Genomic DNA, 26,301 nt, shown 5'->3' with positions numbered 1-26,301 from the left:
GCAATCAACCGTGTAGCGTATTCCTAGCTGTAATTTCTTAGAAAGACGGATCGTGAACAAGTCGATTACAAATCTACGGCGGAGTTTAGGCGACTTCTGTCGTACGAGTTTAGTCTGCAGAATTCTTATATATATTCTTATATTAAATTAATTTTTTTTCCATTAAAAGAATATTCAGACTTTTTCTTTGAAGACCTAAACAATAAAATTTATTTAATATCGCCAGACAATTAAAATAAGGGTTTAGACATATTAGTATTAGTATAGACATATTTTAGTATAGTAAATAATAGTTACACGCTAAAACTTAGTACTCTCAACAGTTTAAAAAACTTTTTATGGGCTGTATGCGACAAGTTATGCTGTAAGTTTAATTAAGATAATAATTCTAAGAGAATGAAGCATATGATCCCCCGAATTAATGCGTGTGTAAGTTTTGCGTGAATTCTCAGAAAAAAAAATTTCTCATTATAATAGTTACACATAAGTGAACTTTTTGTGAAAACAAAATTAATCCAGTTTTTCAAGTTTTTTTTTATCTAAATTGGTAAGTTTTCTTTCATTAATGCTCAAAATGCTGCAGATAAATTAAATTATTTTTTAATCAGATGGGTCGGAAGTCACATTGCACTGTTGAAGAAGCCCGGCTGGTTTCAAACCTCAGAAAGTAAGGAAAATCGCTTCGGGAAATTGGGAAATTAATGGAAAGGTCTCATAATTTTGTTAAAAATGCTTTAGAGCGAACATCTAGTAGGCCGACTCGTGGAAGCCCACAAAAAAGCGAGTACATTTCTTGATCGCCACATTGTAACTCTTTGTAAAAATGACCCATTCAATCGTCGAAGGTGATAGCAGCAGAAATTGGAAAAGTAGCAAGTGCCCAAACAGTTTGCAGGCTTTTGCAAAACGCCAAGCTGCCAGAACGTATAGCCAGGAAAGTTCTACGAGTATTCGATCAAAAAATTTAGATATGGGGTTAAATTCTGCAAGAAGTCATTTAGATTGGTCAGGACCTGAGGGAACAAAAAAGTGGAGAAACATTTTATGGAGTGATGAAACGAAAGTAAATTTGTTTGGAAACGATTGTGAGAGAAATGTGCGTCGTCCAAAAGGAAAGGAGTTTCACATTCGATTTACAAAAAAAAAAAACTGTGGAGCATGGAGGTAGAAACGTCATGGTGTGGGGATGTGTTTCTTGGTATGGAGTAGGTCCTATATACCTTACAACTAACAAAATGACAGCGTCGGAGTACAAGGAAATACTTGAAAATGTCATAATACCCTATGCTGAAGAAAACTAACCATTACGTTGGGTATATGAGCAAGATAATGACCCAAAACATACCTCCAAACTGGTTAAAAAATATTTTGAAGATAGTAATGTTAACGTTTTGATTTAAATCCAATAGAAAACCTAAATTTGGCGAGTCAATCTTTCTCTAACAAAGACCAGTTATGGGAGTGCATACAAAAAGCTTGGTATGAGATACCTAAAGAAACCTGTCAGACTTTAATCAGTAGTATGCCCAAACGAATAAATAAAGTGCTCCAGAATAATGATGGATATACTGGCTATTAACTGAGTAATGTTAAATATACAACAAAACTGTTTTATCATAATTTGTTTTTAAAAAATAATTGTCTTATTAAAAGTGTACCTTTTTTTTGAGCAAGCTTATTTTAGCTATGAAATAGTTTTGGATCTACATTTGTTTGTTTTGCTTTTTTCTTAAATGAAGTTTATTTTAATAAGCTTGTAAATATTTGAAAAATATAAGTACGTTTGCGTTTTTCTTAAAAATTCAAATACAACTTTTTATTCATGAGCTTTACTTGAAAAAGTATTGTGTAACTATTATTTTGGGCAGGTGTGTATATAAAGCTTAATAAGGTCATCAAACAAGTTCAATTTATATTATGTTGATAAACTTTTGGAGTTATAATTTTCAGTTAGTTTATAAAGTCACCAGCTCTATATTAGCCAGAAGGTACAGATTACCAGTAATAGTATGGTGCCATTGAATTGAGTATAATTTTGATTGTAATTTTCTTAAGCGTCAATTTGCAATTTTGGCCCAGACTGGCGCTCCATAAAAAACTATTAACGTGTTGTTTGCAAATTAATTTTGTACCAAGAATAATGCGGAGATATTTTACATTTTTATTCCAAGGAACAGTAATATTACAAAGCGCAACACAACTCTAGAGCAAGTAACAAGTTTTACATGAATTTTCCATTTAGAGAAATAATTATACAAAACGTTAGGATTCTACTTTGGTTCCTATAACTACAGAAAGTTTCTCAGAATTACATTTGTAAACGTTATTTAAAAAAATATATGTATATAAATTAAATAATTTGTAATCTCCAATATCTGTTATCCAAATACTGAATGGTTTCATTTCAAAAGAGTTTTGATTTAAAATTAATTGATTTTTTGAGTTAAAATTGAAAGAGGAAGCTGTTTTTCGAATTTAGGACTTCACGAAAAGTATTTACTTGAAATTTAATGGAATTATTACTGTCCTTAAAATAAAACTTTTATACGAAAAATACTGTTTACTATCGAAATATAACGCAGGGATATAGAAGTTGGCTGTTGCAGAGGTGGCTTTTTTACATTTTCATTTTTCATATATTGAATAAATATAGTTTCCTCGCGTCACATCTTACGGGCCAATAGCAAATGTCGGCTAAAATTTCATAAAATGCCTCGAAAGGGCTTTTAAACATTAGTACTTCACCGGTTTACAGATCGTTTAGTAAAATTTTTTTTTAATCATTGTGTTTTGTTTCTATACGAGTATGTATGCATACATAAGTACATAAATATGTGCACATTGATATCTTTATGCTTATTATTATTCTATCACTTACCTTACAAAAATTATATTCTTATCTAAGTGAAATAACTTTATACACACCTGTGAATGGATGTTGATAAACAATTGATAATTTTAAAACAAATATTGGCATGTACCAAATGAGAATATTACTTCTATAATATCAAATAGAATACGTGAGTAATGTCAAGGAGCTAAACGGGCACATCTTCATATATAAATGCTACGATGTGAAACATTTTATCATATGTACATATGTATATGTAAATACATAAGCACATACTTCGAAAAGTAGTGATGTGAACTTAAAAACAATATCTAAAACTATTGAATCCGTATTTCTGTTGTGGGTGTTGAGGATATTGCGGATAATATTTTGGGGCACAATAGAGTTTGCTTTAGCAAAACATAATTCATTGCAATACCGCATATTATTCTTAAAAATACAAATAATTTTGCTTTTTATTTGCCAGTAAGGAGTAATTCCTACAAGTTGGGCAACACATTATACGATATAAATATTATCTTTTTTTATAATTTGAATCTTTACACTATAATATTCACCCACTTAGCCAAATGCACAGATAACTGTCTGGACGTTCATTTCAGTGTGTTAAAAGCTTTTAATTGCCCCACATTCAGTGGAGAGCGATCACGTCGATATTCCGTGCCGATTTTCACCGTAAATTGTACTGATCGAGATTTCTTCTTATCGTAGTCCCACTAACGGTCCCCGTTTTTCATTTCAATATGCAAGGCTTGATATTGTTGATACTGGTAGGCGATCTGGAACACTGAAGAGTTAAAAACTTCGACACACTCTCCAATCAAATAGGCGAGACGTGAGCGCATTTCGAAATTAGCGAAGTAAACAAATAATAAACACAAAATAAACAAGTAAGGGGAGGTAAGTACCGATGTAACCGAACATTGTATAATCTCGTCATTTGCAAAATCAAAGCCTAGGAACACTTTAGGTGTTGGCAAAATTTATATTAAATAAAAATTCAACATTTATTATTTGACGAAAAGGTGAAAAGATACCAATCATGTTTGGTATATTAATAATTTAAGTATATGTCGTAGACTTACTCAACATTATATCTTACTTCATATGCTTCGGGATATGTGTATTAAAATGTAATATAAACTCAACCAAAAAGGATATATTTAATATAGAATGTAAGTATATGAGAATAAAATAACCAGTTCAACGGATATCATCATACAAATTATTTTATAAGGGACGGTTTTTGTAGTTGGGATTGGGTTTCTATATTCCATATTGTCAAGCCATTACCTGATAGGATACTCTCAAAGGATCAGGAAGTCCTGATATCAAAAACCGCAGGATGGTAGAACTAAACCTGCTAAAAGTAGCTGACAAAATTATTGTCAAACAAAATTTCACAGAACGACACAAATAACTATTCATTATTATAAATATCAAATACTTGCAATTAAACCGTTCATCACAAAATCCTATATACATATATTTTATTATAAGTTGTATTGTTGCTTCGTTCTTAGTTTTTTTATTTCTATGCTTTTTATACGTTAAATGGTTTTTGAAAAATGTAGTTACATATTTCTCTACATATTCGTCCAGGAGGCCTTTGTTTTGCAAAATTACTGTCGATTTTGTAATTCTAGGAACTGAAAATCAGTTTGCGTTTGTGAAATAGACTTCTAAATTAAGCGATCGCCTCCTGTGACCCTCCGAAAAATCGCTGATTTTCACAATTTTTTTAAATGTTGAAATTAACTAAGCGGTCCGACTTTTGTTTATAAATAAATACATTCATGACGAATACAAAATGATTTTTTATGTTAATTTATCGGGTGTATAATAGTTAAATAAATTGTTGAAATGACACTTAAAAAGGGTACTATTTCAAAAGATTATTAATCTGTAGAAAAATGCTATCGCGAGCTTTTTTTTTTAAAAAAAAGGCTTCTATAGCGCTTCTTTTAGAAAAATGCGATTAAATATTGGACTCACTTTGTTCCCCAATCTGTTCCCTTACTGCAAGAAATGCTGTAGCGACCGTAATTATTTGAATTTTGATTTCAAATTGCGATAAAAAATCGATTTCTCGAAAATTTCACAATAAGTCAATTCCTTAAAAAATATATTTTGGACGATATAACTGTTTGTCGATAAATTTCAAAATCTGAAAAACAAAAATGTATCAAAAGCGGTAATCAAACAAATTTTGTTTAATATCAACTCCACGAAGATGATAATCGTATAGTATTCGTGTACATACTATGTTTTATTTATTTGGTGTTGGTAACCTTTAATATTTATTTAAGGGATCCAATGGGAGCGAAGCTGCGGAAAAAGTTATATAAATATAATTAACTGAAAATATGGCCGATCAATGTTCGGAAACGGGTGAATGAACGTTTCCGTTCTTATCAAAGAAAACAACGGCCGTAGCTAGTTTGTTGCAAGCAATGCGTATTAATCGAGAATCATGCTACTTGCAAACGCACTCATATTTCCATTGTTTAAAGGTTTCATCACAATCTGTTTAGCTCACTGAAGAGAGTTCGACGACAGCCAGATGTACATATTTCATCTACGAACAGCCAGCGAACCCAAGGCGCCATGCGATTGGCTATGCGTTGATGCCCACTTATCTGCATCTCAATGCCGCTGAAGAGATTGTTGCCAATGCCACATCCGCTGTACCGCCCACTGCACTAACCCTTCCAACGCCTTGCTTACGAATCACGCATCCTGCCGTTGTCTGATAAATATGTCCATTGCCCAGAGGATTGAAAAGCTACAATATAATTATAATTACGCTCAATCGATAGTTAATTGAGAGTTATGTACATACATATGTATATGGATACATACATGTGAGTTAGTTGTCGATAGCTACCAGGACTATAGGAACTAGGCGAATATCGGAGGTAGTTGCCAGCAGTAGTTCGTCTTGGAGATGTCATGTCGATACATGAGGCAGAGCCAACAGCGAAATAATCTTAAGAAAACACGTAGAAGCTTAAGGGCTTGTTTAACATAGATTAAGTTAAGCGTTGATAGTGACATACATATACAAGTGCATAACTGGTTCGTATTTCGAGCCAATTGGCTGCTGGTCAAGACTTTGTTAGCCAGTATGTACTCGATTGCAAAGCTTCAATTACTCCAACGTAATGTTGAACCGTGAAAATTATGATAACTAGTAATAACACTCGTGTCAGTTGTCCAGTTGATTGTCACATAATTGAAATGGATCTTTAACATAGTTAAAGTTGAATATTAAAAGTAGGAATAAAAATATTAGTGCGATAAGTGAATTGAACCTCAACGCATTCAGGTGGCTAAATGTAGGAATCTACCGCTATATAGAATATCAATAGAATGGAAAAATTCTAAAATGTGATCAGAATATTGATTAATATACATATTAAAGGTGTAGGATTGCTGGACTATGTGGACTCAACCGTTAGATTCTGTGCGACAACAAGATAAAATCGTATACTGAATTATGGCCTAGGTTTTACAGAACTACATCATAAAACGCTTAACTATCCAACAACAACGTACCGATTTCTCAGGTGTCTAAAACTAAAATTGTTGCAGGAGATTCATCGTTTTTGTATCCGAAACCTGTCCAGAGAATTAGATAAGGAAGTTTTCTTACCATAACTTAACCAAAAAGTATTGTATCATTCGAAAATGATTCGACAGATATTCAATCGCTTCCGTCTCAGAGTAAGAAGAAGCAAGAGTTGGTGGATCCATCTAGCTCTAGCCGGCCGTATACTAGGAATAAATACCTATATTGAACAAGCGCAGGTGCAATTGGTTCGAATTTAATAGAAATGAATTGCCAACAAATGCTTAGTAGCAATCTTTTGTGAAACAAGTGAAAACAAACAAAACCAATTAAAACTCAGTTGATGCATACATACATTCCTACTGTGACTGTGTACAAATAGCGAAAAACGTCAAGTCTGAACGGCGGCAAAACAGAAAATAACAATAACAATTGAGATATTTCAGAAAGGACCTTGACAAGTACGGGAGACGGGTATTGTTGTGGCTTGACGTTTATTTGATGTTTACTTTTAATGTTATAACAACACACGATTCGCAGTTGAACAAAATGTCAACGTAAATTAGTGTAAATATTGATTGCACATACATACTTACAGGTATGTACACTTGCGGCAATGAACATTTAATTGTCATGATTCCTGCTGTTGAGACTTTCGTGTTCCCGTGAGATCTTCTGATGGTTATAAAATGATCGGTGAGCTGAGATTAGTCCCACTTGTGTCTACTTCAAGTTATTTTTAATTTATAATTAATTAATTGTTATTTGGGGAGTGTTTGATTACAATTGTTTATTGATAGTAGTACATGGGTTTCTTAAGTTCGCCCATTCTTTTCTTTCTTTATTTGAGCTCTACTCTCATCTCCTGGAAAAGGTTTTTATAGTAAAAAAATGACTTTTTTGCGAATTTATTTCTTAAATATGAATTGAATAATTCTATACGGACTCTTTGTACATTATTGAGCATACTTTTGACAATGGAGGGTAATTTTTTCGTTCGGAGTATATAAGACTGTAACAGAGCTTCTCCCAGAATGTCTTGAGAAAAAGAAGACACTTTGCGGTATTCACCATAACTCAGCTGGGAATTATCCGAAAAAGAATCGGAAATTAATTGCACCCAAATAAAGAACTTGTTTGTTTGCGATACTCATACATAAATCCATACATATCCATACTTCAACTAAACTATTAAAGTATTAGGGAATCCGCTCACGTATGTAGACTCAAATTGTGACTTCATTTTTGTGCGTATATGTACGTATGTATGTCTTTATTTTTATTGTTCTTCTCTAAATTTCTCTTGTAGATTTGCATGCTCCTTTTATAATTCACTTGAGAAAGTTTGTTTGTATAGGTAGGTACTGATGTGTAGTTGTAAAATTATTTACCCATATTTATTAGTTAGCTGCGCATAAGGAATGAAATACACGTTATTTCCTGATAAATGTCATTGGGAAGGTCGTTTTTTATCACCTGCCTTATTAGCTTAAACTCACAGCTTATATTTTTTAGATTAGTTGTTGTTGTAATCCGTTGTGTATTTAGTACAGAGAGAAAACAAAAAGTAAACATTAAAACAAAGTTTTAAAAATTAAGGCTCGCAAATCTTTTTTTTTACTAAACACATGGCAAATGTTTCTCTCTGTACATGCACATAATAATTCACTATTTTCACAAATCTTTAAATTGTAGATACATAACATTCTTTACTTTTAATAACCGAAGAGTATACAGCACTTAAGAATCATATATGTACTTTTATACTCTATACGTTATCTAGATAATGTGTGGACTGCCAAACAGTCATTGGCGTTCAACGAATTACAAAATTATTTACAGACCAAACCACACAATCTGTATGGTAGCCCAAGTTTCAAGCAACTCTATCCGCTCTTCCAAAAATTTAAGGTGCGTCATATGTTTTTAAACATACATATATACATACGTATTTATACTGGTCTTTTGAATACTGTCATCCGCACAATAATCTGAGACTTGCCTTTTTTCTGCAGAAAACCGCAAACCCTATGCAAATTGTGTTTGTGGGCTCTACTTGTGTTTCCCTCATGTGTGCGATATTTTTTATCTTATCTTAAAATTCTTCTTCCAATGTTTGAACGGCACACTGAACTTCTCGGACAATAGTGATAAAGTGAATTCTGTAGAAGCATTTACCGATACACGTTCTTAAAACACCGTTAAACTAAAATGTTGCGTTAAGAGTTCGCGGAATCAAGAGAAATCGCACGTTGCTTATTAACCACATTCGGATATCTTGCAGTGTTCGCAAATACTATATTTGTAAGAATTTTTATATTCAAAAATGTATATGCTTTAACTAAAGCTCTATTGTCATAAATTTTCATATTATGTATGTGTCTGAGCGTTCGAAATGTTTCAAGTAAAGAATGAATGTATAGTTGTATATCTTAAACATAACCCTAAAATAATTCGTAACGCATATTAACACATATGAACATAAATATGTTATAGTAATATGCATCCTTGGCTTTTTATTTTTAAGATTTGAATTAATTATTGTCCTACAAACAACTGTAAATATATACAAATTAGTATTGCATTGCAGTTATTGTAATGTTTTAAAATATTTTTTATTAAACTCTGATAGTTGTCACGTGAATGGTTAAAAGTGAGATACTTTACCACAAGCATACAAACAGATATGGGATTTATGTATATGAACATACATACATACATATGTACGTGCATCTAAATTTTGCAATTAGCAGCGTGATGAACTTTTGATTAATTCGCGTCGTACTTTGAACAACCGAAGAAAGTCAAATCGCAATTCCCGTTGAGCTTAGATGTCAAGGCATGAGCATTCAAGTGATAATATCAACATGCGATTCCAATGACCATTTCTGAAGCGTTGTTGCTCCATATGAACACATTACAGTGCTCTGGCGCTGGCTTTGGAAGGGTTTAATCAACTTTTATGAACGCAACGCATACATATGTATATTAAACATAAAAACGAGTTTCTCTTTCACAAATTTGAACTGTGCATTTCCCACCGAGCCATAAATTACATGACTTTTAATTCAAAACTGAAATAAAACAATGAAGGATCGACAAATAAATTATTTTTTTGTACAAAAATCTCTTGCAGCTCCACTCCACGTTTACATATTAACTTACTATATTCAGAATTATGTATGAAAGGAAATAATAAATTATGCAATTTAAAATAAAATATTTAATAAAGTATGTGAAGCAATCAGAATGTCTTTGCACCGCTAACAACTGCTTCTTAGACGCTGATTTTGCTGTTATGAATACGAAGGCAGCTACTACTGGCTACTAGCATTACACATACATACGTATGCATAAATATGTAAACATTAACGTGTGTGGGTCAGCAACATATTTTAAAAATGAAGAATTGCAAATCGCTAAAAATTCGAATGAGCTAAATCAGTATAGAGTCGAACATGCACATACATACATACAAGCGTATATGCAAACCAAACGAGTTTTGACCGTGGAGTTTACAACATATATGTACATACGCACGCATACTTAGGTATGTGTGTGTATGCTTCCCGAAAACGACATTAATCGGCATATTTAATTAGTTTGTCGAAGCTTAAGCTTACACAGAATTGGTAAGCTTTGACTTGGCAGGGAGGAAGGCAGGTGTAGCAAACTAGTTTGGCAAAATACTTATAGATCGAATGACAGACAGCTAACGGCTGATACACGACTGATGGCTGCTGGCCAGTGCTAACCGCTAAAATTAAAGAAGCAGACACGATGAATCATCTGTGCTCAACGCTCTATTGTTTGATCGACCATATCCATACTCGTTTGACCACTGGTTAAGTTGGTTAAGTTAGTAAAATGCTAGCTCGTTTATAATTAATGCGTTGGGCGATCTCTTATAAAGGGCATGTCTAACATATTGGTAGCACCAACTGATTCCCGTACTTAATGCATAAAACCTCAATTGCTACAGTTTAAGAAGAATACCACACAACGGAAAGGTAATTATTTGCTTACGACAATAATTTATGAACGCAACGCATATATTAAACATAAAAACGAGTTTCTCTTTCAAAAATTTGAACTGTGCATTTCCCAAACAATAAATGATCGACAAAGAAATTATTTCAAGAATTTATTAATTATTGAATTTTTCGTCTTATATGGTCGAATAAAAAACATGTATTCATATTATATTAAATTTGCCACTATGTTTTTAAAAGTAAACGTCGGAGACGCTATTTAGCAAAGTCCGGCGCGTCTCTATAAGTATACCCGAACACGTCATTTTCTCATTCATCAGAACCGCCGATATCGGACGACTATAACATGTCGCTGTCATACAAACTGACCGATCCAACTTACATGGAAAACTCTTTAAGTTGACTAGGAGTCTTTATCACAGATTATTACCCAATTATTCAGATCGGACAAATATACTGCAAAGCTTTCAAACAAACTGATCGATCGACTCCATTCTGTGTATGGACAACTTTTTATTTGACGAGATTTGAAGCAAAACTTCTTCCGATAAAGTTTAAATTAAATATTATATATGTATGTATATAATTACAACACCGCATTAACTAGCCGACGTCCCGTTGGCCGAGCAACAGTCAATAAACACACATACAATTATATATGTATGTATATAATTATATATACATATATGTATTAAGTTTTTGCTTTCATGATTTGTTTTTGACTCTTATCAGTGAAACTGTGCATATGATGCTAAAATAACTTTAAATTAGCATACACAAAGTTGAGTAGAGGATAAAATCTAATACCATGTGTACATACATAGATTCGTATACAAAATATTTATATGTATTGTGTGTATATATTTCTTTGCAAAAAATGTCAGATAAATAATACTTATGTGTTCGGAAGCATTTTCCGCTAGAAAGCCAGTTATAATTAAAAGTGCACGCCACAATGTTATTTCCTTCATACGTTAAAATACCTAGTTGGAGTGTCGAAAATTTTAATTCAGCTTAAAATACCTCAAGTTGCATGCCACATGCGCCAATAATAGCACATCGTTCCAATTCAAAGCTGCACGCTGTCTGCGAACAGTTGGTCAAGAGCGTGCGATTTAGATTTAATTTGGCTAGATACGAGCACATTTACCGTTTATTCCGAATTCATGTACATATACACCATATACATAATTCGCATATAAGTGTGTGTTTTTTTTTATAATAGAGAATCGCTAAAATTATAGTGTTAGCTATTTTTATTTGTTTCCGCAGATGAGTTTATAATGAGCCCACAGCAAACTAAAGCTTAGCAGTTTCGTATTTAACGGCAAAATGTCAGAAGTGGCCTAGAAGAATTTAGTATACAGATAGGCTGTTGATTTCCTTATTTCAGTTGCATTCATGTGTGGCGAGAAAACGGAATCACACAAAACTTTCCATTTGGTGTGTTTCTGTATTTTTATACACTCCCAACATGTTGTTACAGAGTATAATAGTTTTGTTCAACTAAGGGTTATTGTATCATCTAAAATTAATCGATATAGATACTGGGTTATATGTACTATATGAATGATCTGGTTGACGAGATTAGTTAGTAAGTGACAGTTGTCCGTCTGTGTGTGTAAAGGATAACTTCAATAAAAATTGAGATGTCTTAAAGAAATTTAGGGTCCATGTTTCTCGGCATCGTAAAATGGTTAATTTTTCAGATGGGTGCAATCAGACCACTGTCATGTCCACACAATGCCAATTAAACGAAAACTAATTACTAATTCTTAACTAATTACTTAATTAAGATAGATAAATGTAATTTGGTACTGGGGATCGTAGTAACGAGGGAACCCGTCCCCTAAATGGTTTAATCTACTTGTCTTCGAAACAGTTTAAAAGTAGTTATCTTAAAAAATCTTCATATATTGTAAAAGTGCTTAAATTAGATATTAACCCCATCCACTCCTCTTACGAGTAGAAGGTGCACTCCGAAGTAAACAGGACTTAAAAAAAAAAAATCTGGTATCGGATTATAAAAAAAATTTGGCAGTTTTTGAGATATCTGAATGAAATTTGAAACAAACGTGGCTTTTGAGATTCCGTAAAGCAATCTAACGCTCTAATGTATGTGTGTATATAGTATTATTATCACGGGTGAATCGAATTTGACTGTAATATAAATATGATTTTTATTAATTATTCATTGGCTTTAATACTGGCTTGTATCTTTTTATTTTAGTTATTTTTTTGGTAACGTGGTAACACTAGGTATTAAATGGCAAAAAATGTACTCTATAGAGAGTTTTTCTACTGTTTGCCTCATTATCTATTCTGAGCAGATCGCGCGATGGATAGTCACATAGCCAAAAGCAATCAATATGGAGAAATGGAAAGTGCTGAAATTCGTAAATAACTCACTTGCCACTGCTTTCCCGAATTGAATGTGCATATTTATGTTAATACCAAAATTATTCTTGATGATTGCAAAGTATGTCACAAAAAATTATCAAGAGTTCTACTAATTCCAAGACAAAAAAGTATATATGAACCATTATCTATAAACCTCTTTTCGAACAAAAAGTTTAAAAGTGTAGCTTTTATCTAAAGATAGAACTCTCTGATTTCAAATTCAGTTTAGATAAGACCACTTTCAAAATTTTATCACTCTAATATCAAATTTGATACGAAGAAAACAAAAATGCTTAGAATTTGAAAAATAAATTCGTTCAATAGTCGATTAATTCGTTGTTTGTCACAGAAGTGATCATACCATTCTTAGGCATTTTAAGCCATTGTACAAGAAGCTTTTTGCAATGAGTGTCACTCTGAGACTACATCTATCAGTATCGAACAAGCAGAAATGAAGTGAACACTCAATGCACAATAATATATTGTAATCAATGGTTAATAGTTTCAAGCATTATATATAAACTTAAATACATGTATAATATGGATTCTACCCATTAAAGGTTTGGCGGTGGAACTTAAGCTGGAAGAAATGGGAAGGGCATCGGTGATAAAAGTAGAATCGGAGAAAATAAGTGCAAATAAATAAAGATAGGAAAACTTTAGCCCCTCTCTTTGTGCGTTCTTCTTGTCTCTTTGCATTTTACCTTCTTGCACAACAAGGTAGTCTCAGTAAAAGAAGGCAAATAAACGCCTCGTAAAAACTTTGGGCTTAAATTTTATTGTTGCACGAATACGAGCTTGACTTTAAGTGTGAAGACGAGCTTGAATGGTGCGGCGGCGTTAAGTACTTTCTGGGTGACTAGGCCAATAGCCAACTTACTGTGGCACTAAGACCACCGATGCATGGCCATTACAAACCGAAACTGAAAAAAAGTCCAATAAATGCAAAAACGTGTCTGCAGGCATTAGCCACACCAACAGACGTGCTTACATACATACTTACAAGTAGGTATATAAAACCTTATAAAATGGTTCATCCGTATGAGTTGGTTTTGAAGATGTAGACGGCTGTTAGTTAAAGGAATTGTGTGTGTGTGTGTGTGTGTGTGTGTGTGTGTGTGTGTCAGATTCTATTTAGAATCGGTGAGGGTTAATGAATTTTAATTTACGATGTTTATTGTTAAATTACTAAATTCAAGAGACAAAAAGTGTACATGCCATATGTATTGTATGTATTTGTGCTAAAATAAACAAGAAGTAGTTATTAAACATATTTCAGAAAAATTAAATTTGAAATAAATTCATTTTTATGTACATTGAAGAAACAATTTAACATGTAATATCTAAATAATAATGGCGGAGTCAACTTTTAACTTTATATACACATATGTACACAATATAAATATTGATATTGCTAATAATCGTGTATGGGCGGGTATATGTACATACATAAATAGGTGTCACATATACATACATATGCTTCGCTGTGAATCGGTGCTAATTACCGCCAGTTTTTCTTAACCCTGAAATATTTTGCTGTGCCAAGAAGCCAATAAATAGCAACGCCACGACAATTACATACATACAAGTGTCTATGAACACTTTTACAGGCGAATAGAGAATAATGCAAGCTTATAAAGATAAAATCTAAAGAACAAGGTTATAAAATATGCACATACACATGCATAAATTCAAATATCTATATGAATACATACATATGTATATACCTACCAATAAAGTTAATGTTTCCTCAATAGAAACGTTTATTAGTGTGGCATTGTTAAATTCCTTGCATATGGTAAGCCCAGTTGCGGAGGAAGATGCCAAATCTGGCTGTGGAGGTCGTCAGAATGTACATATGCATATGTATGTATGTAGATTCGTTGGATATTAATGCAACGTTAATAACGTTTAGTTTCCTAACAGATGTCTGTTTCCAATCTCGTTAGAATTATTTTCGTTCATTCTAAGTTAAGAACAGATAGATTTTAGCTTCTCTGAAGAGGCTTTTGTTCTCTTTCTAGTTTTAAAAATCTTGATTATTTATGTATGTTATTTCTGTTGTTTTAGTTTTTTATGATGACATAATATTCGGGAATACAAATTTGGCATTGAGATTTCTCTTATTTTGCAGCGAATTGTCTGGAATATTTTGAAATTTAAAGCGTCAAAAGGAATAATGTTATTTACAACTTATTACAATTCAAATACAGTAGCGAGATTCCTTTGCTCTTCTCAAATTCTAGAACGGTGTAAGTGTATTCGGAAACCCATCAGCATCCCATCTTGTAGAGATGCCCCTAATGTATTTACAATAACATACAGTATTGAAATAGCAATAATCCCTACAGGCATTTGAAAGATAGGTGGCGCTGACGCACAGGAAAAAGTTTTCGGTTGGTATGGATAACAGGATGATGCTGGTACTGATTGTGCTTATATCCGGTCTCGATTTATGATAAACTAAGTACGTAATCATTTATTTATGTATATACTTTATTTTACAAAAGTGTGTGTGTGTATCTTAGTCCCGGATTAAATCTTGGATATGAAGTGATAATGATTTCTTTACTTATTCAGAAAACTCAGACCCATATTTCATATCTCCACTTATATTAACGTTTACGACAATTTAAAATAAGAGTAACGAAACATTTTGGGGGAATACGTATATTATTTTTGTTGTCTTCTAATAAATAGCAAGCGCACATTATTCTTGAGAATGCCGCGATTCTTAGATCGATTTGAATATTTGACATTTTAAACAATCTTTGCAAGTAAAACCATTCTCTATTTTGTCTTGAACAGCAATGTTTTCTAGTTTCTTTGCCAAAAATGTTTAGTCAATAAATCGGTTCACATACTACGACACAATGCGATTGCATTTTGCCAATTAGTCAGCGAATTAAATAACATACGAAGTCAGTCAGACAACCAGTCAGGCAAGCGGTGGAGAAAACTGTGTTAATGTTTAGCGCAGTAGACAATCACTTTTTTAAAAGAAGCACTTATTTAAAGATATGTATGTTCCAAACTTGTATTGGTTTAGTGCTCATAACATTTCGTACAAATATTATTGTAGGATTTCGCTGACTTTAAGTTATGGAATTTGGGCTAATTTTGAAACTACACTAACTGCCGTATTCATAAGTAGACAAGTTTGTGCATCCCCGTGAGTACTGCAGATTGCTTCGATAAGTTTCTCCACCGTGTAGACATGCACCAGTCCGTGGTAATCGAATTAAATGCATTTGTACAAACAATAGTCGGTTGGCTTATGCGACGGCGCACAGTTATATTTTGGTGGCAACGTCAGCAATTGCAATTGCTCGCTATGAGCAACGCTTGACTTGCGCAAGCCTAAATGTTGTAGATTTGTTGTTGTTTTGTTGCTGTGTAAAATTAACAAATATGAATATACATATGTACATATTTTAATTTTTTTACTTGAAGAGGTATTCTTTAAAGTTTTATAAGTTTTTATATTCAATTATAGAAGGGTGTGTCGATACGGAGCGTACCTACTTCCTCTTACGAAAAAGTGTTTGTATCCATAACGTCAAAATTAGTTGTTATTTGTTTTCCTCATACATTTTCTCTTTACATTTTGATGACTTTGTGTTATTTACCACATATTTATTCGTCTTTAGTTCTCTTCAAAAAAAAGCTTTTTCATTGTTTAAAATATTTAAAAAATTTATACATGAAACAATACAAAACAAAACGGTTGATTTTGACATTATGGATCCTATTACTTTGGACAAGTTATTGTTTTTGGGCTACCGACACAACCTTCTATAAGGGAATCATGAACCGAATCTCGGTAAAACTTGGATTGAAAGGATGTAAAGGTTAATGAAAAGTTTTCAAATTACGCAAAGTTAAAAGTAGGTGCTCATAAATTGCCTTTACGAAAGTGTATTATCTTTGGTTCCGATTAAATAAAGTATCCCCTTTTCAAGAAGACTAATGATTAATATGTGTTTTAACACCCTGATGTGTGATCTTAAGCCCGGCTTTCCAGTTTGAAAAATACTCCATAATTATAAGATATTATTGAACCCACATTTACAGGTTCTGGCACAAAACTATATGGAAATCTTTATGAAAGCATTGGCTTAATATTAAAAGCTGGGGCATTTCTTTTTATTCAAAATTTATGAGTCGACCTATTTCTATCATTTGATGGTAAAAATTAATTTATGCAACTCTAAAGAAATTTGCACTTAATTAATCTTCATAAGAAAAAGTTTAAGATGTCAAGCTTTCATATATAATTATGAGTATACCATAGACATGTCAACAAATTCAGTATTTCATTTACATCGCATATATGTATATCTTTGTCCTTAACGGGACTTAGCCTCCTAAATGATAACTAGTAAAGTTCACTAAGCTTAAGCTTTCGTATAAGACAATAGTGTTGAAATTTCTTATTCACAATTCTAAACGGAAAAACCAAACAAAGATATTCTTCAAGTGAAAGAAAGAAGCATTCACCTTCAAACTAACAATAAGTGAATAATGGCTCACAGTTAAATTTAAATAATTTTCGGCGACGGAATGAATACTTTCGCATCAAAGCGTTGGAAGAATAAGTATTGCTTGGCTGAGTCTATTATTAATTCATTATCTTTGTGTGAAATGTTATAGGCTACTGCAATGGTTCTCCTTTATATATTATTTTACGGATCTAGAAATATACATGGACATATGTCATAGTCAATGTTAAATCTCAGAATGCAATGCAATTACAAAAAAGTGCAGGAGTGGAATATTACCAGCGCTCGTGAAATTGAAAAACAAATCATAGAAAATAATATAGAAAATAGTAACAGGTTAGATAAGGAAAGTGTTAAAGTGTGAATAACTTGGCAAGACTCTTAAATACAACGAACGATAGCTGACCACATTGCGTGGTTTGGTTAGTTTATGTCTGGACATTTTAGAGCAGGTTAAAGTTCAACTGCTCTTGAGTTGAGCAATGATACTCAAAACTTCCGAAATCTTTCATAAGAAACACATATGTAGGGAGATAACAAATTTATCCAATCTAAAGCGGTATCCCTTTTAAGCGTTCTAAGCGCTTTCCATCTATGGTATTTAATCATCATAGTATATTACTTGAAGAATGGCGTTGATGGTGCACATCTTCAGATCTCAATATATGTCTAGAAATACAGAGTTATACAATCTTATTTTCCCAATGTTTGAGTTGTTTCATTGGAAAATTTCTTCTTGATGATACGATGGAAGTGACTTATTTAAACCACTTGAATGCGATCTGTACCATATAATTGTGAAAGAATGGTTTCCCATCGAATATATTCACCGATCAAATTTGACTCAGACTGAAATTTTCACGTGTTTAATACAAAATAGGCTCCCGAACCAACACAATAATGCTAACGAGTAATCTAATTTAGCATACACTTGTTTAAGACTCTGCTGAGCTGTTGGTTTTGTTTAATTTTTTGAGCGCCATTGGCTAGCTTGTTTCGACGCCGGGTTCTCATCTATGTTGCCAAGCATCTTGAGTCTAGCACTGACACATTTCATACCCAAAATCTGTGGAGTCGATGCATCAGAGATCTTTAGATCCTCTGCTCTGTCCATCTGATGCTAACAGTATAATTTGCAAGCAAATTGTCAGCAACTTTCTCGGTTTTACATTTTTGGATGAAGGCGAATGAACGACGAGCGTGAGGTAAGTTTTCGATGACTTCACACTGAATGCAACCTAATCAAATAGTCCGGGCCTAATTTGATCAGATGCTCACCATGTAAATGCGAATTTGTTGGTAGTTTAATATTCTTTCTTCTTCCTCCGGTTAATATCGATTTATATCGGTATCCATACACACGCACATGTTCGTACATATATCGGTGTTGTGTTTGTAATAATAATTGTTATCTAGAATTATAAGTAAATAAAACAGAACAAAATTCAGTTCTGATTTTATTATTACTGCATTTGTTTTTCGGTTCTACATATATACATAAGTATATACATATATACATATGTATATGACTTTTAGAAAGTTCTTCTTCCACAATATCAGTTTTCATTCAATTGGATGACTTGTTAAAATTGAACAACTACACGAAATGAAAATCGGTTTTTAAAGCGATTTCGGTTGATTGCGCATATTTGTATACCAAAATACATATGTACATCTCATAAATGTGAAGGCATGTAGAATATGCCATGCACTTATCAAAGCACGTTGTTTAATTATAAGATAATGGAAGCTTCAATCTTCTCGCTCTGGCTGTCATGTCTGGAATGCCGACACATACATATATCATGGAATATAAACACACGTGCATACTCATGAGCCTCCATAAAGCTCAACGATCGTTTCTTCCTTTACTTATTTTAACAAATTTGAGAATATCCATGTGATTAAATGTGTACATATCTACAAAACTTTGGGGTCACTAAAATTTCACTTGATTAAATTTTATTTGTAATTTCATAATCGGTTAACATGAAAGCGGCATTAGCATATGTAGCGCCCTGAAATGAAATGATAATGTACTGCTACGAAAACATGCCAGCAGAGTGAATATAATGGTAAAACAACTGGAAAATATTCAAAACAGTAGAAAGGTAAAAAGCAGATAAAATAGCGTTACAAACACATTCCCTCATATACATCTATACACATATGTACATATGAATTTCTTGTGCGTAAGCGTGTGAGCTGGTATTTTGCCATAAACACCGAATATCTATCCGAATATGTTCATATGTATGTATGTATTTGTACTCATTGGTTCATTAACAAAATCCATAGTCACTCACATACATTGCATACACGCGCACACATACCCAAGTGTGTATGTATGCAGGCAGGTGTGTAGATGTGAAATGTCGAACCTATTGATCAAGGCAATATTCGGAGTGTTCGATGAAGACCTACCATATGCATATCACTGGGGCAGTTAACTTGGCCAAAACTTAATTAGCCAACTAGGCGAGTCGGTGTGAGCATGTACATATGCATACATATGTACAAATGTGTGTGTGTGCCTATCTGCCTGGCTGGCAGGTCGATTGGAATCAACTTGCCAAGTGCACGCTTGTTTCGTTTGTGGGTAATTCAGTCAACGCTCGTTTGGCGCTGTCGTATGACAAACCGATCCTCGTCGTGAGATTTTTCTCAACATATTAATGCATTCTTGCATCACATATGCATTTCAACTTTCAAAAATATTCCGTGTAATTTGGTATTGTATATGTGTATATTAGGGTGGGTCAGGAATAACAGTTTAAAATGTGTCCCTAGATACCGTTGAAACATTGTCTGAAAGGTGGAAAAAATTCTTGTTAAACTTGAACTGTTAATATTAACATTAACAAGTGGAGCATTATGATTTCTTATTTTCAATATATGTACATATGTATGTAAATAACTCTTAAATATTTTCTTATTTGTTTGGATGTTTAAAACATTTCAACAAATTATTGTATGGTGAAAAGGCAAACTTCTTTATATAATATTACATATTTTTATATTGCTATTTAACAAAAACAAAAGTAGACACAGTGTTATATACATATGTACATACATAACGAACGTTAAATTATGTTTTTAACTGTCCCATATCCATAGGTAGTTGGTGTATTTAGCCTTGATAAGCTTTTGGGTCTAGGAGTATTGGCCGATTGCAGCCGTCCTCCTAATTTTATCAAACATCTTTCAAATGTAAATATTGGAATGTATGAAATTTACCAGTTCCAGCTATTGAATAATACATTAAGATGCGGCAGCTAAATTGCAAATTTATTTATTTACACATATGTACATACAGCTCATCTCCTATACAATTTCTGTATTCATGGACCCCTTTCTTCTCATTCTCATTCTTAGAAGTAAAATCAAGAGTTCAAAGCTATTGAAGCATTTTACATTCTTACAAGAATAAAGTCAAGGCTTCGCTGTACGAAACACACTCACCTATTAAGTATACATATGTACGTAATAATGGGTAAAATAATATGGAAATTTAATTTAACATACTACATTGTCCCCTAAAATCTTTTATTCATTGTGCCGCAGGTCGTTTTATAGGTTTTGAAAGTGTGATTCTTCATTTCGAGTTAAGTAAAAGTAGCTGGGGGGCAAATGCAACCATAGCACAAGCACACATCCCCACATCACAGTGAAGACCCAAGTACAAGTACATATGTATGTATGTGTTCGTGTGTGCGTGTGAATATTGAGGCATGTATTCGAAGTATTCCGGCGCATTAAGATAGTTGAGATTTACTTTTATTGACTTTTCTGAGGGCTTCGGCGCCAATAAGGTGATAAAAACAAATATAAAATGTAAAAGTTAAAAAAATTCTAAGAAATTTTTTTTGCAATAACCAGAGGCTACAAAATGTCTTTTGCTTTTGTTTTTGTTGTTCACATTGATGGCTTAATTTTGTTAGCATCTGAATGGGTGAGTACTAATATAAAAAATAATAATAATAATCAATAATAGTATTTTATAGTCGCGTCCCAAAAGTTTTCTTAGTAAGGAACTAGATATCTCAGTTTCAGTGAGTTTTCAGAACTAAAAATCTATTACTTATACATAAAATGTTTGGCTTATAGCGGGATTCTGTAATCAGTCTCTAATCTCTATTTAAGACATTTTGACGTAAGGTCTATTCACTAAACAGTCTCTACCGTTAGTCTCAAAATATTGCATCAAATTTGAGACCTGATAGTTAGCAGGTCACAAAACTAAAAGGAAGCCTGGTCTACCATTTTGAATACACTGAATAGAGAACATCATAAATATTAATCGATTGTCGATTGTCACGAAAAGGTTAAAAATAAATAAATTTTATAAAAATTTGGTAAATATTATGAAACAAAGTCAACATAGTTTTTGTTTTTATTGATAATTATGTTTTTTCATTATATATTAGAAAATTTAATATTTGTTATCGACATATTTATTTTCATTCAAGAAAAAAGATTTTTGAAACTTCAAGAAAAGGAAGTCATGCAAGACTCAATACGTTGAAGGTCCAAAGCCCAAAGTTTCTATACACGTTGAGCGACTTGTATGAAGAAAGGTTGCTGAATGCCCTGAATTTTAATCGAGGGAGTTGATAGAAAGTTTTGCTTTGGATGTTTCCTTTAGTACAATGCAAAGGAAATTTCGAATATTTGGTTTGAAAAACTATGCAAAAAGACTGCTTTTGACTTCAATTACGAATACAATATCTAACTTTTGGGATAAAGTTATTTGGCCCAGTGAATCCGAATTCGAACTAAGGAATCGGTTAATACCACAGTACATATAATCATCAGTGAAGCATGGAGGAAGTTCTCTCATAGTTTGGTTCAGGTAGTTTAGGTCATATGTTGACTTTAGCGAAAGTGAGTGAAAGTAAGATACTACAAATCTCGCCTGACTACTAGTTTTTTTTTTTGTTTGAAGAAAAACTGATCTTGCCAGCTTAGTTACTGGATCCAAATACAATTGAGCATTTGTGGTCAATTTTAGATTCCAAAATACTGCCAAAAAAAATTGCCATAATTTTTCTTAGAGATGAAGCGTTTATGGAATAATATTCCAACGAAAATTTAAAAAAATTTGGTACGAGTTATGCCAACACATCTTCGTGCAGTCAATCAGAACAAAGATGGAATACTAAATATTAAACTTACTTTTAAACTTTATTTTTATTTTTTTCAAAGTTTATACTTCGATTTGACCACCTTTTTCTTTCTATCCCTGGAAAAAGATACATATGTACATAGGTATATTAATTTGCAATTTTGAAAATCTGCATTGAAACTTCCATTTGATGCCTAATATATGTATGTATACACATAGATACATATGTTTGCTATGTATGTACTATGTACCATATACGTATGTATATAACGCTCTTGTACAAATGTAGAGCGAATAGGCAATTCAACATTCGACAACGGCGAACAATGCAGCGCAACGCAGTTGCATGAATTGCAAATCTAACCAAAAATACCTTCATACATACATACATACATATGTAGGTCCATGTACCATGTTTATATGTACAGCAAGCAGGTAATATAATTTCGTAACCTTTTATTTACCCATAAAAGAAATATTATAATTGATTTTTTAATTTAAATCCGATTACTGAATAAAAAAGTGACAATTGCATAGCGAAGCATATGCACTGAAATTAGCGCCACATTAAAATTAAAATCGAAACAAATTGCATCTTTTGGAATTTTTTCTTTTTTTTTTTGAGCTACCACATCTTTGCCATGGTTAATTTTGAAAGTTTTACGAATGCGATGAGGTTTCCATGGCCAAACAAACAAAGTTTCTTGTAATAGTTACATTTGTGTTATAATTCATCAATGTTCATTTAATTATTTCGACAACATTTATTGCTTGCTTTAGCTAGCAAACGTGGTTACATAAATATATGTACATACACAATGCGTATGCACATTTAACACTGCATAACTGCACATACTATGAACCAACAATGCCTATGCCATGCATTTTATCCATTCTCAATGAGAACAACTTATAAAATGATTATCACTTAGCCTAAAATTGTTCAATAAATAGATATCTTATCGGAATTTCATTCAGGACGTTTCAGTATATGTACATAACATATACCTATACACATACTCCGTATAAATATTTACATACATACATATGTACATATGTATATACATATATATATAGTATAGGAGAACGCTAATTAACCATTACGACGGCGCAATTGCGCATTAGTACGCGTCCACTACGTTCGGTATGTATGTACATTAGAGCGGGTAGATTTTTTTCTATAAAAACTTGTATGCGGAAAATGTGCGACGCATTATACTGACCAACTTCGCCTAAGATACCATAGATCTAAAATCGGTTTTAGGCCCATTACTTTTAAGACTAAGTTTAAAAAATCTGAATAAACAGTTGTATAGCAAATATGTGGAATAGTTGACTGAACTTGCCGATTCCGACACATAATCAATATATTCGATATACATACATATATCGAAATGCACATATTTTTGCATAAAATTTTATCCGGATATCTCAGATACTGACGAACATTTTTTGAAAATTTTTATGATCCCTAAACCACTTCGCCTTAAACATCGCTGCCTCAAAACCGGTTTTAGATTCATAGTATCTTAGGCAAAGTTCAGAATGATCCGTAGAACATAAAGGATTTTCAGGTTTATAAATCAACCCGCTATAATTCCGTATACATATGTATGTATGTATGCTTGTATGTATGTATGTATATTCACTTCATAATATTTTTCGACTAGTCATAAAAAGACACACTAACACTAAGCACAAATTCAAATAATAAAACGACTTTGAAATAAGTTATTTGTAATTATAATTAATTAGTTGTAAAATAATTTTGAGTCGCATATATAAATGTATGTATGTATGTAGATATTTCCCGCCGCAAACGGAAATGTAACCTATAGACACACTTTGCGCTCCAGAGAGATTTTTTCGTCGATTAGCTTTAGTTGACAGCAAATGTGCTCATTTGAAAGCATACATACATACGCATGCAACATGTTGGTTTCCGATCGGTATTGGAAAAGTATTACTGTTATTGTTGTGGCATACGTTCGTAACTCTACATATTACTTTGCATTATTAACAATTTTCAGCATTTAAACGCTATTATATCAGAAACATCTTGCTGCACTTGTTTATATACATATATATGTATGTACATATGTATAAATGTGTTTACTAAATAGTTATATATGTATGTATATAGTGCTTAAAACATAAATATTTTGATTAAATGAAGATTTTATTCTTTTCTTTTAGCAGCAGCTTACTCATATGTCAAACGGCAGCCAAATCGAACACAGCATTGTCAATATGGAGTAGACTGTACGTCTCTTGCACTGTTAATATAAATAAAACGGCACAGGAATATTGATAGGTCCAACACTGTGCAATAATTTTCTAAACTCTAATTTCTTCACTAAAGTGATCAAAGCAACAACATGCCATATTTTCCAAATATAAATAAAAATCAACACGTTAAAATGACAAGTAGCAACACATCTTTAGACAACACATCCGATCAAGATTACAGCGAATTTCTTAATGAGTATCAGACGAACTCGCCACACAATGAACCTGAGGCGCATTATGAAGGTGAGTTATATTTTTAAACTTAATACAAAGATTAATTAATTTACTATTATTTATAGAGGGCGAATTGGAAGCTGAATGGTTGGTAGCCGCTGGTTTTCCACAGCTCATAAAACCATTTGAGCAGGTAAAAACTCCATTTAAATAAACTCTCCAAATAAATTAATATGCAATGAAAAGGTAAAAAATGAGAAAATTTGAAGGTATTAAAAACAATATATTTATATATAAAATATTACGTTTCACGTTGTTTGTCCGCGATGAACCTCTGAACTACGGAACCGATTTTAGCAAAATTTAGCACCTTGTGTTCAGTTCGAACCAACTTAAAAGATAGGATAGTAAAAGCAATTCATAAATAAAAAATCTATGAAAGCTGTATTAAGTGGACATCTCCATTAACCATGCCCATTGGCCGGTCCAACAAAGTCGATGTTTATTAAGTACAAGCTATTAAGCGGGCAACTCTATTAAATGGACAGAAACGCTGTGTGTGAGGAAGCAGCCTTAAATTCAAAATTAAACTTCAAGTACCATTCTTTGGATTCTTATGCCGACAAAAACGTTTTCGCCTTTATTCGTAAACTGTATTGAATAATTTATTATATGAAGAATAGTATAAAATGTGTACCACAGCAACGCATGACCGGATTCACTAGAATTTATATATAAAAATAGCTCCAGGAAACTTATACGCTTTAAGGGCCGTCTTCTCAAAATCTGGTTAAGCGTTCAACAATAACTTTATCGGCGACATGTTGTTTTCTCAACATCTCATTAGTAACCATCTGTCAGTTAAGTTCTGATAAACTTTACCGCCAGAAGGAGTAGAAAATAAAACTTCTCTCGGATAAAAGTGATATTCTAATGTTTTTCGGGGTGAATCCGAACAGGGCTCTAGAGCCCTGTAAAATTTTGACTAATCATACCTAAATTAAAGTAGGTGTCATAGAAAATCTTTGCGTATGATGTGTGGAATACAATGCTCGCGACAGACTGCAAACGACATCTGTCAATTATTAAAATACACACGTTCTTAAGGACAGAGTTATTTTGACAGCTGCACGACTACACGACTGCAAGCCGACAGTTGTAGTTCTTGCTAACTTCAATTTTATCCTATATTTGCCAACGACAGTAGGACGACAGTAGAGTTGACAGTAGAATGGAAGATAGTGAGATGAGGTAGAGTGGTGATGCCACTAATATGTAAAATTACTCAAAGCTCTAACAAACCTGATGTTATTTTACAAATAAAAGCATAAAATAGCTCTGTTACATCATTTATAATAACAATTGATAATTTAAAATAAATAAATTTACCTATTTAC

The 26,301-nt window shown here is 32.7% G+C and overlaps 1 protein-coding gene across 8 annotated transcripts in view; it reads left to right on the top strand.

The window, feature by feature from the left end:
* Positions 1-26,301, top strand: part of LOC108964999 (rho GTPase-activating protein 18) — a 35,870-nt gene that overhangs the window by 5,762 nt on the left and 3,807 nt on the right. For 2 of the 8 annotated variants that reach the window (XM_018927125.1, XM_018927121.1), the window contains 2 exons: positions 24,641-24,973; positions 25,030-25,097. In XM_018927125.1, the coding sequence (XP_018782670.1) occupies positions 24,820-24,973; positions 25,030-25,097 (222 nt within the window). In that variant the 5' untranslated portion in view covers positions 24,641-24,819. Of the gene's footprint in view, positions 1-3,562; positions 3,752-15,079; positions 15,282-24,637; positions 24,974-25,029; positions 25,098-26,301 lie in introns of those variants that run through there. The other 6 variants (XM_018927123.1, XM_018927122.1, XM_018927118.1 and 3 more) reach the window with 5 other exon arrangements.

Source organism: Bactrocera latifrons, unplaced genomic scaffold (genome assembly GCF_001853355.1).
Source record: "Bactrocera latifrons isolate USDA-ARS-PBARC rearing strain unplaced genomic scaffold, ASM185335v1 scaffold_131, whole genome shotgun sequence".
Taxonomy (NCBI): Eukaryota; Metazoa; Arthropoda; class Insecta; order Diptera; family Tephritidae; genus Bactrocera; species Bactrocera latifrons.
The sequence above is the reverse complement of the archived record's forward strand: the minus strand, read 5'-3'. Positions and strand labels throughout refer to the sequence as shown.